Source organism: Ochotona curzoniae, unplaced genomic scaffold (assembly GCF_017591425.1).
Source record: "Ochotona curzoniae isolate NIBS_2020 unplaced genomic scaffold, NIBS_Ocur_1.0 scaffold_3208, whole genome shotgun sequence".
Taxonomy (NCBI): domain Eukaryota; kingdom Metazoa; phylum Chordata; class Mammalia; order Lagomorpha; family Ochotonidae; genus Ochotona; species Ochotona curzoniae.
Genome location: NW_024467106.1, coordinates 54,474,108 through 54,490,092, shown reverse-complemented (window position 1 = coordinate 54,490,092; position 15,985 = coordinate 54,474,108). Strand labels below are relative to the sequence as shown.

Sequence of the window (15,985 nt, the reverse complement as noted above, 5' to 3'; positions counted from 1 at the left end):
TCACAGAAGCTATTAGGCAAAAAGATTTAGTATAAAAAATTCAGCTATAAAATTCATTCTTGGGTCTGGTGCAGTAGCCTAGCAGTAGTCCTCACCTTGAACGCACTGGGATCCCATATGGGCACCAGTTCTGATCCCAGCAGCCCTGCTTCCCATCCAGCACCCTGCTTGTGGCCTGGGAAAGCAGTCGAGGATGGCCCAAAGCCTTGGGATCCTGCACCTGCGTGGGAGACCCAGAAGAGGCTCTGGGCTCCTGGCTCTGGATCAGCTCAACTCCTACGTGGTGGCCACTTGGGGAGTGAACCAGCGGATGGAAGATCTTTTTCTCTGTGTCACCTCTTCTCTGTATATCTGACTTACCAATAAAAATAAATAAATCTTGAAAAAAACAGAGTAGGGATGGCACTGCGGTGCAGCCCCTAGGCCTCTGTTACGACGATGCTGGCATCCCACAGTATAGAGCCTGGGTCCAAGCTCAGCATCTCTGCTTTCAACCCGGCTCCCTGGAAAAGCGGCTGACAATGACCAAGTCCTCAGGCCTCTGCCACCCATGTGGGAGACTCAGATGGAATTCTACGTCCCTGGCTTTCACCTGCCCAGACCGACCTGGCTGTCATGGCCATTTCGAGAAGGAATCAGTAGATGGAGGATACACGCCACCCCCCATACACACACACCTAATTTTTAATATATGTACATAAAACAGTAATAGAATTGATTAAAGCACACTAGCAGGACTGTACAAAACTTGGAAACCCAGTTTCTGTCTAAAACAACAAGCTGACAGGTGCCAAGTAAGAATCAGAGTTTGATGTTTTCATGTCTGATTTTTTTAAAAAAAAAACTTAGTGACTTGTATTGGAAAGGCAGATCAGACTTATGGAGACAAGGATAGACAAAAAGATCTTCCATTGGCTGGTTCACTCCCCCCAAGTGGCTGCAATGGCAGGAGCTAAGTGGATCCAGAGCCAGGAGCCAGAAGTCAGGAACATCTTCCAGGATTCCCACGCAGCTTGAGAATCCCAAGGCTTTGGGCTGTCCTCCACTGCTTTCCCAGGCCACACGCAGGGAGCTGGATGGGAAAGGAGCAGCTGGCACACAAAATGGTACCCATATGGGATCCTGGTGTCTGCAAGGTAAGGATTTAGCCATTGAGCCATTGTACCATCACATGGGCCCATGTCTAATGTTTTTGAGAAACTTTTAATTCTACATGGAATCTCCCAAATTTAAAACACTGGCAGTTAAAAAACAAAAAAGATAGACAAAATCACACTATAAGCTATGCCAAAATCATGTTCAAGCTGAATATGGCCTGATGAATGCTATTTTTTTTTAACCTCTACCACTATATCTGGGGACATTCGCACCTTTTTAAATATGTCAGAGTAGATCAAAATTAATATTTGAGAAAAATCTCAGCTCTGTACTAGGCCCTCTTCAATAAGGAGGGGAAAAGGTCTTTTATGCAGGCATGTATTTGTTTGCAGTAGTTCAATTTCACAAAAGAATGTCAATCCCTCCTTTATCCCGGATGCAAATGTGTATGTGATTTTCTAGTCAAAAGTCAAACAACCAACATTGTCCAGGTATGTTCATACATCCTCAAGCTTTTACTGATACCCAACATAGGGCAAAGACTTGGCTCAGAAGGAAGTAATTTACGGAGGGCAGCGTGGACAACGAGCAGCCCATTCAGACCATACTCAGATCATGCGAAATGTTACCACCAGCCAAAGGGCTGTGTTAGGCTTCCAACCACAAAGCAACACTACACAGAAAAACTCGGTGAACCACTCTGGATATTATGGAAGATGCTGCCAATGGTGTAACCATGTTCTTTGGTAGTTCATATCATTATCCGTATCTTCTAGAAGAAAGATGCAAAATACTATTCTTCACAGACAGTACATTATAGCCACACACACTCACACACACACACACACGATCACCTCATACGTGTGGATAACAGGATGGGCTAAGGATCCACATCAGTGCTGGGACCTTGACGCTGCCCATGTAGTGGCCACTCAAAAATTCAGTAAGTAATCTGGTGATACTATGCTGTAGCATATTCTTTCATAAAATAAGGTAACTGTTGCAGCACTGAGGGACACACTTCATACGCATACATATGCTGCAATACAAAATGCCTATTAGTGAATCTTGTTTGATCTGTTAAAAAGCTACTAGAAATTATCTCCTGTGTTTGCTCCCACCCGTGCTTCTACTGCTGCCTCAATTCCAGAAATACTCCTGCTTTCCCATGACCTTCTAAAACCCAAGATAAAACAATCCACAGCTTGAGCTGCATTATTTGCTTTTGCAATTTAAAATGTCCAGATAAGGTAAAATGTTCACATTACATAAACATTAAACATGACGAAAGCATAAAGTGAAAAAAAGGTTTCATTATCAACACAACCTACATCTGCCTTTCAGACGTTTTGGAGGAAAAGGCAAACCTGGATTGCTCTGTTTCTGATACAAAGCCCAGGCAGCCACCAAACCAGCAGGCCACTTATCTCATCTGCTATTACACCTTAACAGCTCCTTCCCCTAGTGCAAGGGGAGGTTCAACCAAGGCATAATATTCATAAAATCGAACGTGCCAAAATGTGTTTAACTAGCTTCTGATGATGGGCATTTGAGTCGTATCTCAAAGCAATGCTGCTACAAACACCTCTGATCATTTCACACATATGTCACATACATCATAAGTGTGCACTTGCACGTGATTTATGACAGAACAAGAGATTGTCCTCTGCAAGGGTAGTATTAACTGGCTCCCACCCTGACTGTACGCAAGGATGGACTGTTCCCCCCCTCAGCCTCGTGAATATAATATGCTGTTAAGATTTCTGGATTGTAGCTCATTTGCTGTACAGGAATAACATCTGATCACATTTCCATTTGCATTTCTTTTATTTCGTATGAAATTGGGCACATTTTGCAGTTAAGAGTCACTGCGTTTCCTCTTCCTTATTGGATGAATCTGTTTTTGAGAAATATATTAAATGGCTTTTAAAACAGGCAATATGTATTGGTCTATAATCTTAATAAAATATATTAGTAAATGTAATTTTTGACATTTTTTTGATAGAAAAGAAATTCTGATGCTAGGTTACCTTCCTTCGTTTTCTATATTCTAATTCTTTGCAATATAAAAACAGAAAAATAGAAATCTTAAGCACACTTTGAGATGTTTTACTTTAATTTTTAAATCTAACTTAAAAATAAGGGTTTATGTAATCATCAGCATATTCACAACAAGTTTTTTTTTTTTTTAATCTTGGTATGTTATCTGTGTCAGGGTGAGCACAAGTGAGCCCATGACGACCACACTGCTGGAGCTGCAGCCTTGGCTCAAGCTGACACCCTGACCTGGAACACTCAGGACAGCCTGAGCTCATCTCAACGCGCAGGTGTCAGTGCCCGACACGCACAACAAGGAGCTGTTGCCTTTTCCCGTTGTCTTCCATTCCCTCGCACAAGATGGGTACACCCCCGGCCTGTTTTCCTCCTGAGGACAGACACACAGGCACGCAGAAGTGATCCTGGACCTTCTCCTGCGAGGGAGTAGTCTGTCAGACTCCCTCTTGGTAATAAAATCCTCGGCCCAGACTAAGAGTCTCAAGCATGACCAAGTGCCTCTGAGTCTACCAATGATACAACTGATAATATCTTCCCTTATAGTTTCTTCTTCTTAAAATTAAAAAAAAAAAATGGACTTGAGAAACTGAGAGAGAAAAGGACAGCCTGAATTAGTGCACTCCATTTAGTGTCACAACGGCTAGATATGGGCCCAGGTTACGGAGAGAAGCAGGAACTCCGTGCAGGGCCCCACATGGGCAGCAGGAGCCATCATCACAGCCTCCCGGAGTCGGCAAGAACAGGAACCGAGAATAAAGGTAGAGACGAGGATGGAACACAGGTGCTCCAAGAGGGCACAGGTGTCCTAGCTGGTGTTTTACCTGCCAGGCCAAAAGCCCATCCCAGCTGAGACCTTCCAATGAAGCTTCACTCATGTTATATAAAACATTCCTCCAAAAAGATCGGAGACCACCAACAAGAACCGAGGACCCCAGGGTAGAAAGTCAAGGTAGAAAAAGGGTATTTGTACTGACTGGCTTTAAGGAGTTTTAGGCTTGCTTTCTCTCCCAAGTGAGACAGCACTAAATCCTCCTTCATTTACAATGTCACTGCATTGAGAAAGGGATTAGGATAAAATGAGCAAGTAATTCACACAACGCTCATCATTTACTTAAAAAAGAAGAAGAAAAAGAAGAAGAGGAAGAAAGAAAGAAAAGAAAATGTTGCAGAAAGGGTCCTACGTGATAGCCTAATGGCTAAATCCTTGCCCTGCATCCACCAGGATCAAATATGGGCTCCAGTTCATGTCCCAGCTGTTCTGCCTCCCATCCAGCTCCCTTCTTGTAGGCCTGGGAAAGCAGTCAAGGATAACCCAAGGCTCTAGAATCCTGCACCTGTGTGAGAGACCTGGAAGAAGCTTCTGGCTCCTGGCTTCAGATTGGCTCAGTTCCAGCCACTCAGGCCACTTGGGGAGTGAACCAATGGACAGATATTTCTCCCTCTTTCTCCTTTTCTCTCTAAATCTACGTCTCCAATAAAGTCCAATTAGGTAACACGTGAGTGCGCGGATCCAAGCACCCCAACACTCAGGCCGTCATCCAGTGCCTTGCCAGGTGCATTAGTTCGGAGCGAGGTGGGAAATGGAGCAGCTAGAACTCAAACACGCGTGCCCATAAGGGGAGCCTATGTTGCCAGCAGCAGCTTAACCAGCTGGGCACAATGCTGGCCTCGGTTAAAACAAAAAAGTTAACTTTGTGAGCCATCAGATGGGATGCATTTGGCACATGGGCCATAGTTTGTTAACTCTCATCTAAATGAATGACTCCAAATTTTCATATTATGGTCAGTAAGGGTGTAGTTTAACAATCACAGAGAGAGGTATGAAATAAAAGGAGACCTAAAATGATACTAGGCTGTACATATATGACACACTACTATTTTTCTCTTTAAATATTGGTTACTAAAGAGTATCAATTAAATGTGAGTAGCATTGACTTATTCATTGGGAAAACGGACATCAAGAGAAATCGGGTTCTTTGTGCACATGGGCACTCACGTGGAGTCGGTGGGAGAGCCAGGTCTAGCAGCGGCTTCCAGACTTTCCTCCCTGCCAAGAAGCTTTGGCACACCATCCGGCCTCAGCATCCCACCAAGCCTTCTCCACTTGTCCAACTCTCTCTGCTCCATGCATTTGTACTCCCACTATTAAATGAGTATTACCTGAAGGAACATGTAACTGCAAACTTTATGCACATTATTTATAAGTATCAAGTTAAATAAAATGAGTAAGAGGAAGCTTTGAGCTGTACACCTCTGAGCACTGCAAGCCTTGGTTCGCAACACCCACAGAAACCAGATGCGTACAAAGTCCGTGTGAAATAAGGAGGGGAAGGGCCAAGTCACTGTCATCTACCAGGTGATCTGTAAACTGTTTTAAATAGAAATATGCTCACAGAGATTATAGCTAAAGCAATGTTTATCAAGATTTACTTATTTGTTTGAAAGGCAGAGACACAGAGAAGGAGAAACAGAGAGAAGCCTCCCATCTGTTGGTTCACTCTCCACATGACTGCAATGCCACAACCAGAAATTTCTCCCAGGATTCCCACATGGGTACCTGGGCCCAAGGAGTTAGGCAACCTTCCACTACTTTCCCAGGCACATTAGCACAGAGCTGGATCCAAAGTAGAGCAGCCGGGACTTGAACCAACACCGATACGGATGCCAGCATCAGAGACAGCAGCTTAACCCACTATGCCACAAAACTGGCCCATTAATTATTAATTGTTGCTGAGGAAATGTCTATCTATCTAAAGTTTTAACTGAATCCTATTATTTTATTGACTTATGAAGCTCCAGTCCCATCAGCCCCATCATTCTCAAGGCTACATGCACATCTTAAAATACAGCTAAATTCAAACTTACACCAAGTACCTGCTATTCATGGACACTGTGGCAAATATGACATAGAAAAACAAGTAGGACAAAAGGCATTTGGAACAACATAGAGTATACGATCAGTCAAATTTGATTAAAGTTACCATTTCCCAAATAATGTGATAAGAAACTAGCAAGAAAGTGTTAGGATGTTTCAAAAATGACAACTTATTTCTAGTTAAAAAAAAAAAAGAAAGAAAGAAAGAAAGAAGGCAAAAGTAGTACCTTTATCAAGGTCACAAAACTCGAGAGGAAAGTCTGTATAGAAAAATCAATGTTTGAAACTTTTGGATAAACACAGGTCACTCGACCTTAAAGGGTATTTTGGAACCAAACTCCTGTTTTTCTCCCTGCAAAGTTTCTAGGAAGCAGCACAGGCCAGGAGGTAGCTTCCGGTTGCTGAGTCGCTGCTGTTTGAAGCCCCACTAGCACTGTCACTGACTTGCACACTAACATCCCTTTCTGTGAGACATGCACACCGGCGCCTTCCTCACACACTTCATCCCCAAATCTCAAAGACCCATCTTAAAGATGCTGGTTGAGCTGCAGAAGGCTTGGTGGTACTGCACACTGTGTACACAGGCAGATATTTTAACAAATACCCCACAGGTGGCCCTTGGAAGGGCAAGGTTGGATTCTGATCAATACAGAAATTCTACCACCTGTGTTTCAGAAACAGGGGGATAAAAACGCATCATAGTGATTGAGAGGAGGGAATTGGTTGCTATAAATTTCCTGACCTTCAGGACAAGCCCAGTGCTGGGGACAGAGGAAGCAGAGCTCAGGTTGTGCTGAAGCAGTGGGCTCACAAACACCAGGCTGGTCAGGCAAGGACAGAGCCAGGAGCAGAAACACCTGCTGGAGGGAGAAGAAGTACCACTCCAGGGCGAGCGCTCCTCCTCCACGATGGAACTCCTACCAGCCTCCATCCATCTGCAGTCTCCTTATGGTCTGGTGTCCCCATCCACCAAGTTCCCTTATGGACTGGTATCCATAGCACCTGAACAGTCAGACCTGCTTATCCAATGTTGAACAGCCAGACTTGGCAGCTAACATGTCCTCTATTAACATCAATTGGGTAAATATTTAAAAGACTTGATTGATGAATGCTTTCACAACCAGCACCATGATGGGAAAGAAGGAGGACTTCTGCAAAAGCTACACCTCTGGCCCGCTGTCCTCTCCACTCTAACCCCACTTCAGGTATCACAAGCTGGTTAGAAGAGGGAAACACTTTTGAGTCTGAGGTTAATTTAATGAGAAAACTGCTGTCGGGGTTTAAAGAGCACTTAAAACTTGGCAAGTGCCTTCTGCACACAAGATGACGTCTTTCTCTTGGGAGAAGTAAAGCAGTGATGATCCCCAAAAGGAGAAACCTCAGGTTGCATTCTTTTCTGAACCATGCAAAGTGTGTCAGTTCGGTCCCTCCGAGACATCATGAGGTGTAGAGCGGTCCACTTGGAAAACCCACGCAGAGAACAAAGGGGAGAGCGGGATGGAGAGTGGGATCCTGAGGAGGGCTTGCCACAGCAGGCAGGCTGACATCAGGAGAAAGAGCCCCTGACTGACAGAATCACACCACACCCACGGGAGCCACATTTGTGAGCCGGTGCCTGTGCTGGTCAGGATTGAGGCTCAAGAGGCAATTCAGAAGAGAAACAGCAGGACATACTACACCTCTATCAGCATACCTGTCACAGGACTGCCAGGATCTACCTAAGTCCCCCTCACCTATCACTTGCAGCTCCTGCTAGGACATCAGAAGTGGCGACTCAAGCCCTTACTCCTGAGGGGTCTGCACCTTGACCACTCTCATTCCAGGATGCCTGTATTCATTCACCACTTCAATTTGGCAAGCAAGTAGCAAGAGTCAAAATAACTGGGTCACCAGAAAGCCCCACATATTCACCCTACTGCCACTGGGCAACAGCAGCCCCATCTCTAGCTGAGCTGAGCCAATTACTTGTATCAAGTGGTCATGGCTCATCTACCTGCTGTTCCTAGACACATGGAGTCTGAAACAGCCAACTGGCAACCATAGCTTGTACTTACTACTTACTACTACTTACTCTGCACCACAACCATGTCCTCAGTGTAACACTGCACCAACAAGGAGATTAGGACTTGGAACCCTGAACAGCCTGGAGGTGACGGACAGAGAGAACAACGTCCAGCAATGGGACACAAGGAATACAGTTAACTGGGCCACTTCTGTTCCCATCACCCTCCTCCCAGACCCTTCCACTCCTTCTCCTGGGAAACACAGAATTAGCCAAAGATTCCTGTCACATCCCAAGAACTCCATCCTGAGAGATGACAGCTTGTCCACAGGGAGAGTCTCCTCCCAGAAGGGGCCTCCCTTGAGAGGAATGCAGGGGCTCCAAACCTGTAGACACAGGAGCTAACTGGCAGACTAAATGTACACTAAGCTGCTGAGTAAAAATAAAATTAAAAAAAAATCATACCACTTGCTATAAATTAAAGCAAATAACAGTAAAAATAAATGTAATAAATAGTAAATAATAATAAATAATAAATAATAAATAGTATGACTGGAACACAGGGTGCAACACAGGACATGCCCAGCTTGGATTTGGCTCCAACTGGTCCACATTAAGCACAAAGTTGAGCCACAGTGTCTAAGGCAGGGGTCATGACAGGTGGATGGGGCTGCGGCAGGGTCTGGATACAGCTGTCCTCTCCCTTGGCACAAATGTGGATTGGGAAAAGATGTACCGGGCCGGGCCAGACACTAACACCTTCTGGTGCTCTGGAGTACCAGGGTGGATGTGGGACAGACTAGGCTAGGTCCCAACCTCAACTTAGCCATATGCGAGCTATATGGGGGCATGGATGACCGTGGCTGGGCTGAAACACTCTACAGCAAGAACCAGAACGGGATGATGGCCAGTTAGGAAAGACCACTGTTCCTGCTAGGATAAGAGGCGAACTGGCACATGGACCCACTGATATGCGCGAAACCTGGCACATGGAGGGGTTCTGATGGAGGAGCTCAGGCAACTCCTCTGGCAGGACACAGACCCTGCAGGTCAGCGCAAGGAACATGCAAGGCAACAGCCAAGAGGTCATAGAAAGTGTCCCACTGGCATGCATTTGGCATGGGTCGGGGGCAGACCAGGCTGAATCTGTTCATGTCATCCACTGGTAAATCTGATCGCCAGAACAGAGTGTGGGTCGAACCAGGTCCGGTCGTAACAAAAGCAACACACAAGCTGGAATGCCAAGGCGAGGTAGCCTGAGCCGGATGCAGCCGCAGCACCCAACCAACACATGTGAGAACCAGGAAAGGAGGCGGCAGAGCTGACAGGAGAAAAAGGGGAGGTTCCCTAGCTGAACAGCAAATTACACTGAGGAGCGGGAGCTGGGTGGGGGGTAGACTAGACCAGGCAGGGACACAGCGCCTGTGCACCTCATGGGGACCAGATTGGGTGAAAACCAGGCCGGGCTGACTATTCCCACTGGAGCAAGCTACAATCAGAGTTGGTGAGGGTTGTTGGGGCTTAGTTGTAGCACCAGTTGGCGGAAGCTGGTACAAAGGGTTAGACACGTTGAGTTGAACCACAGGGCCAAATGGAGAGGGCACAACTGGAATGGGAGCGACCTGGGAGGGAAAGAGTGGGTTCCTCCCTCATGGGTCATCACCTTCCACGGGAGGGTATGGGAACTAGGACAGGGGATGGGGTGGCTAGACAGACACCCAACAATATCCGTTAGGGACGGTAGGAGGAGATAGTTGGATGGAAGTAGGTGGCAACACCTGTTGGCAAGAATATGAACAGAAGGGTACTGGGGACAGACTGGGATAGTATGCCATATATACTGGCAAGCCAGGGTAGGAGGTGGGCCTGGTTGAGGCTACTGTGGGCCGCCCTGACTGGGCTGCAACTCCTACTAGTACGTGCGAGGGACAAATGCGTCCAGGGTGGAACCAGGCGGGACTGCAAGAGGACACGGGTGGAGATAGAACCGGCCCAGCAACTGCAGCCGCCAGCTGACCGGGGCAGTGGACTGTGCCGGGCCCTATGCTACTAAAACAGCAGGAATCTGGACTGGGAATACCTCAAAATTTCGTCGAGGATCTTCCCATTTGAGACACCGGACTCGGAGTCCTAACCAGGGAAAGACAGGACAAATCAAGCAACAACCTCAGCCATCTGTTGGCAGCAGAGACTGGGCAAATGGAGACCCTAGAAGGGACTGTGTCAATCAATGAACTCTTCAATGAACTCTTCAATGACCACATCATGATTGGGGTGGCGAGACTGGCAACGACCCATGAATGGTGAACTATTGGAACCACTTGATCGAGTATCTCAGAGCATGCCCCACACCCGGGACTTGGGGTGGGCGGGAGACTGGGTGGGGCTTCTTCCTCTATATCCCCCTTTAGACCTTGAACCTTTTTTACCCCAATTAAATTTGTAAGGATTGTCAAAATTAAATAAAAAAAAATTATACCACTTGCTATAAATTAAAGCAAACAAATAACTAAGAAATGATTGTTGTTCCAAAAGGAGTTTATAGCATAAGGAAAATCAAACACCCACAGCCAGGTCTTCCTGTTCATCATACACTATACTCATAAAAAGATCACACCAATCACACCAATGTTTCTCACATTCTGGTAAGTCATCCTCACCAAGCTTTAACCATAATCATCAAAAATAGTCCAGATATGCCAAAAGATATATTTTTATATGCCAACGACATACTAGCTGGTAATACCCAACAATATTAGTTACTGCTTTTATGGATCCTAAATTTTGCACTGTATTTTTCCAACTAAGATTCCAAGTTTGGGACAGGCATTTGACCTAGCATTAAGGATACCAGTTAACATACCCATTTCTTTTACAGGACTACATGGGTTCAAGTCCAAGTTCCACTCCTCATCTTTGTGTAGTATTAATGCAGACCCTGGGAGATGCCAAGTGATGGCTCAGGTTGACTGAGTCCTCCCACCAAGCCAAAAACCCCACATTGAATTTCAGGCTCCTAGGTTAAACCTGGCCCAGACCTGGCGGTTATAAATATTTGGGGGTGAACCAGCAGATGAAAATCCCATCTCCGTTCCCTGTCTCTCAAATAAAAGCATCATTTAAATCTTACCACAAAATGATACTGCATTTCTTCATTTATAACTTATTCTTAAATCCTATACCTAAATCAAGCACGCATGGTAATAATTCACATTCAGTCTAAACAGAAAATCTCTATATTATCTACCAGTCAAGTGTATTATTCTGGCTTCATTTCAATACACAACAAGCTTGGGAAATAAAGGACTACTTAACAAGGAAAATATGAGAATGAGGCAAAGTCTTCAAAGCAGGATTTTAAAAAAATGACAGTAAATTTAATTCAGAGTCATTTCCATCTTCTTTGGAAGGGAAAGAAAGCTGCCACTTACCTCTGTACACCGTAAGGCCTTTCCAAAATTGGTTCTTTGAAAGGAGGTGGAATGTGACCAAAATAATCCGGGTAAGCCACCTCTGAGTACTGCGGGACAGACTTTGTACTCTTCACAACCTCGATGTACAGTTCTGCATCATGCAGCGTCGGGCCTTCGGGTAACTCAGCTGACACTTGATCCACAGAGGAATTAGACTCGGTATCCTCGTCGTCTTCAGCCTCAACACCGGTACAGCACAGCTTCCCCAGCTGAACTGCTCTTCCCTCGAAGAGAGAATTCCCACAGGAGGACACGTGCGGGCAGACTTTGGTGCACGAGAGGACGGTGAGAGGGAGGTTGTAGTCCTTCTTCATACCAGCGGTGAGCCCCGCGGTGGTCTGAGAGGGCATGTTCTGCAAAGTAATCCTGTCCAAGGCCTTCACGAGGTCACTGTTGAAGCCGGGGGCTGATGGGGCAGTTCTGCTTTGGTCACCCAGCTGCTGCTGCAATGCTCGCTCACCACCTTTCCTATCATCTTTCGCTCCAGGTTTCCTGTCACCTTCCTCTCCCCGAGGTGATGCACTCTCCTTTGTGGCTCCGCCTCTTCTTGAGCTGCCAGAACTCCCAGAAGCCTCCTCTCCCGCGGTGGGGACGACAATAGGACCTCGAACTTTCCCCTCAAACAGAAAAGGCTTTGGTTCTTTGGAGATTAAATCATAGCCCTTAAAAAAAAAAAAGTCCAACCTTTTATCTGCAAATATTAAGAGATATTAACAAAAACAGAATCATTCGCTTAAAAGTTTGCTTCAAATTTAACATCTGAAACATTTTAAAAATAGGTAAAACACAGTATACTTGGATTTTACTAATGAAAAACAAAAAATATTTAACCATGGCAAGTATCACACTTGCTTCTTCTAGTGGCATTCCAGAAACAGGACTTTCAGCATACAAGTCCTGGAGTGAGAAATGCTGAAGATACTAAAGAATGATAAAGCATATGTTAAGCTACCTAGAAATAAACAAAATTAAATATCGAGTGGATACTTCTGATGAAATTTTCTGAATGCAGACAGAGAAATAGCATTAAAAATAAGTGGTTAAAAAAACATGGAAGACAGCAAACAGTTTTAAATGCAGCGAGAACCACACAAAGATGGGAGAACAAAAAGGGGACAAGGAGGTAACCAAAGAAGAAATTGTCTTTCCAATCCTATGAGATAACATACAGAATCCAAACTCCGTCAACAATACTGTGAAACTCCAGATCACCAGACAGCAAAGCTCCCTAAAGAACCACCACCAACTAACTGTTCCTTACACAGTAAAAACACACTTAGCATGAATGCTACTCCGCTGTTTACCCAACAGAAAGGAAGGCATGCTTCCACCAAACGGTTTGTACGCAAATACTGGCATCAACCTAATTAACGAAAGGACAAAACTATAAAGGTTGCAATACTCGAAAGTTGGGTATATCTCAAAATCATAGCTGAGCAAAAGAAATCTCAGACAAAAGTGTAAATGCCACATGGTTCCATCTACAAAAGCACTGGGACAGATGAAATGCTGCAATGATGGAAAGCAGACCAGTAGTGCCAGGAAACTTGTGGGGACAAGAGAATCCACCTTGTTCTTAATTAGGGTGATAGTCACATGTTGTAGAAGCATGTCAAAACTCACCAAACTTAAATGTTATGTATTACATTTAAGCTGGATCTCAACTAAGCTGATTTTCAAAAAATAGCTAGACAAAAAGGAGAACAACTTTCAGGAACAAGTACAAAAGTATTTTTGCAGAGATGAAAATGAAAATTTTTAAGGTAGTAAAAATGTACATGCATCAATGAATATAAATATATATATAATATATCATATATATGTTACATATATATAATAATATCACAGGGGTTTTTTTATGAAGTTAAAATATAAGTGAAAACCATGTAAACTGGATTAGAAAGTGACTATAGTTAAAAACACTGCAAGTTTCTTTTTAAGTTATTTCCAGTGATTTAGTTTCATTTTGGTTGAAAGGCAGAGATGGAATAGCAGTCCATCTTTGGCTTTCCAGTTGGCACCTCTGAGCTGGGCCGTGCTCAGGCCGAGTTTGGAACCTAACTCCAACAAGCCTCCAACACGGATGACAGGGACTTAATATCTGAGGCCATCACCCACCCCCTTCCAGCGTGCCCACTGGCAGGACATAGGATGAGAGGTGGAGAAACCAGGGCTCCAACATGGGGAGGTGTCTCCTCTGGGGACTTGGCCTCAGCACTGCACACTTATCCTCCTGTTCCTTTTGTCATTAAAGGAAGCAAAGGTCCTGGTAAGTTTCAGACTCTTGCAAATAGAAGCAGACTTCAAAATGTCTGTTGAAGTTATAACTAAAAGATAAATTTGCTAAAATTTAAAATCAAATTTGAAAGAGAAGGAAAAGAAAAAAACTAAAAATTCATATGGTAAATGTCATCATGCTTCCAAAGATACATTTTCAAAAGTGTGAAAATGAAGAATGTTGACACTTTCAACACTTTGCCATCCAGAAATAACAAAAAAATAAAACCATAATTGTGACTATGAGTAAACAGCATTTTTTAAGCCACAGCTTCAAATGATGACAAGATCCTTTCATAAAGGCTCCCAGAGTCAGGAGTCATGAACTCTACCCTTGTCTCCCACATGGGAGGCAGAGTCTAAGCATGTGGGCCATCCTCCTTTCCTTCTCAAGGACATTGGCAGGAGACTGACTGGAAGCAGAGTACCCAGGATTACCGGTATTGCAAGCAGTGGCTTAACTTAGCACACCACAATGCCAGGCTCTCTAGCTTTTCTTTCACCAAATATCTCCTTCACTCCTGCCATCTTATCTATCACCCTTGATTTCAAAGTACCTCCTTATATGTTGCAAATCTATGGGGAGTAATAAGATGGGGGTGATATGAAAAAAAATGCGAGTTGTTCCCTCTTCTATCTATCCAAGGTTCTTTTTTTTTTTAAGATTTATTCATTTTTTTTTTAATTGGAAAGGCGGATAGTCAGAGAGGAGGAGAGACAGAGAGGAAGATCTTCCGTTCGATGATTCACTCCCCAAGTGACTGCAATGGCTGGAGCTGAGCCAATCCAAAACCAGGATCCAGGAACTTCTTCCATGTCTCCCACATGGGTGCAGGGTCCCAAGACTTTGGGCAGTTCTCGACTGCTTTCCCAGGCCACAAGCAGGGAGCTGGAGGGGAAGCACGGCCTCTGAGATTAGAACTGGCAACCATATGGGATCCCTGCACATGCAAGGCAAGGATTTTAAATACTACACTATTGTGCCAGGCCCTTATCCAAGGTTCTTAAGTTCCCAAAGAGAAACTCAAAAGAAATCCAAGACCCTAGCCGATATCTATCCCCCACACAGATTTGAATTTCTCATTTATAATCTCATATTTCAGACTTTCTATTTAAGCAAGTAGGAATTATACATACAGAATTTGAGAAGCAAAGGGTTTGGCTAAGGGCTAAATGAATTTTCAACATTACTTAGTTCATAGCTGGATAATCCTCCACCTTGTGGCACTAGCATCCCATACAGGTGCCAGTTTATGTCCTAGCTGCTCCACATCCCATCTAGCTCTCTGCTAGTGGCCCAGAAAACAGCAGAGGAAGGCCCAAGTCCTTGAGTATATGTACTACTAAACTTTAGATAGCTTTTAAAATAACTTGCTTCTGAGGTCAGCATAACGGCGTGGTAAACAAAACCACCACCTGCAATGCTGGCATCCCGTATATGGGTGCCAATTTGTGTCCTAGTGCTCCATTTCTATCCAGCTTCCTGCTAATGCACCTGGGAAAGCAGCTGAAGATGGCCCAATTACTTAAGCACCTGCAATCCACATGAGAGACTGAGAAGCAGTTCCTGGTACCTGGCTTCAGACCAGACCAGCTCTAGCCACTGTGGTTATCTGGACAGTAAATCAGTGGTTGAAAGATCTTCTGTATCTCCTTCTCTGTAACTCAGACTTCCAAGTAAAAAATAATAATAAATAAATAAATAAATAAGAAATAAACAATGAAAGGTGAGAAATGTTAGTAAGAGTCACTTCAGGGCGAGCACGCATCCTGACAGGTAAGACGCTGGTCATGACACCCACAACCCAAACCTGAGTGCAGAGGCTCAAGGCCAGCCTCCACCTCCTGACTCCAACCTCCTGCCAGTGCAGAACCTGGGAGGCAGTGGTCACAACTCAAGTGGCTGCTTCCTGCCACCCACACTGGACACATGCTGCCCGGTACACCTGGCCCAGCCCACTGTCAGCCAGCACACATGCTCCTCTCTCAGAAATAAATAAATAAATACATCAACCCTTACATAAAATTCTAAGCTCTTTTCTCTGTGTAAATTAATTTAAAGCATTAAACTGTCATCTTCTGTCTTCCCCCAACCGTCACCAAGGTTAACTGCCAGGGGGGTAAAAAAAATCCACACACATATATAGACTCTATTTTTAATTTAGCACAGTTAAGTCCCCACCTCTTCTTAAACACAGAGAGACT

At 44.5% G+C, this 15,985-nt stretch overlaps 1 protein-coding gene across 11 annotated transcripts in view; it reads right to left on the bottom strand.

The window, feature by feature from the left end:
• Nucleotides 1–15,985, bottom strand: part of AGTPBP1 (ATP/GTP binding carboxypeptidase 1) — a 179,374-nt gene that overhangs the window by 61,454 nt on the left and 101,935 nt on the right. For all 11 annotated transcript variants that reach the window (XM_040963441.1, XM_040963438.1, XM_040963436.1 and 8 more), the window contains one exon: nucleotides 11,462–12,165. In XM_040963441.1, coding sequence (XP_040819375.1) covers nucleotides 11,462–12,165 — 704 coding nt within the window. The remainder of the gene's footprint in view (nucleotides 1–11,461; nucleotides 12,166–15,985) is intronic.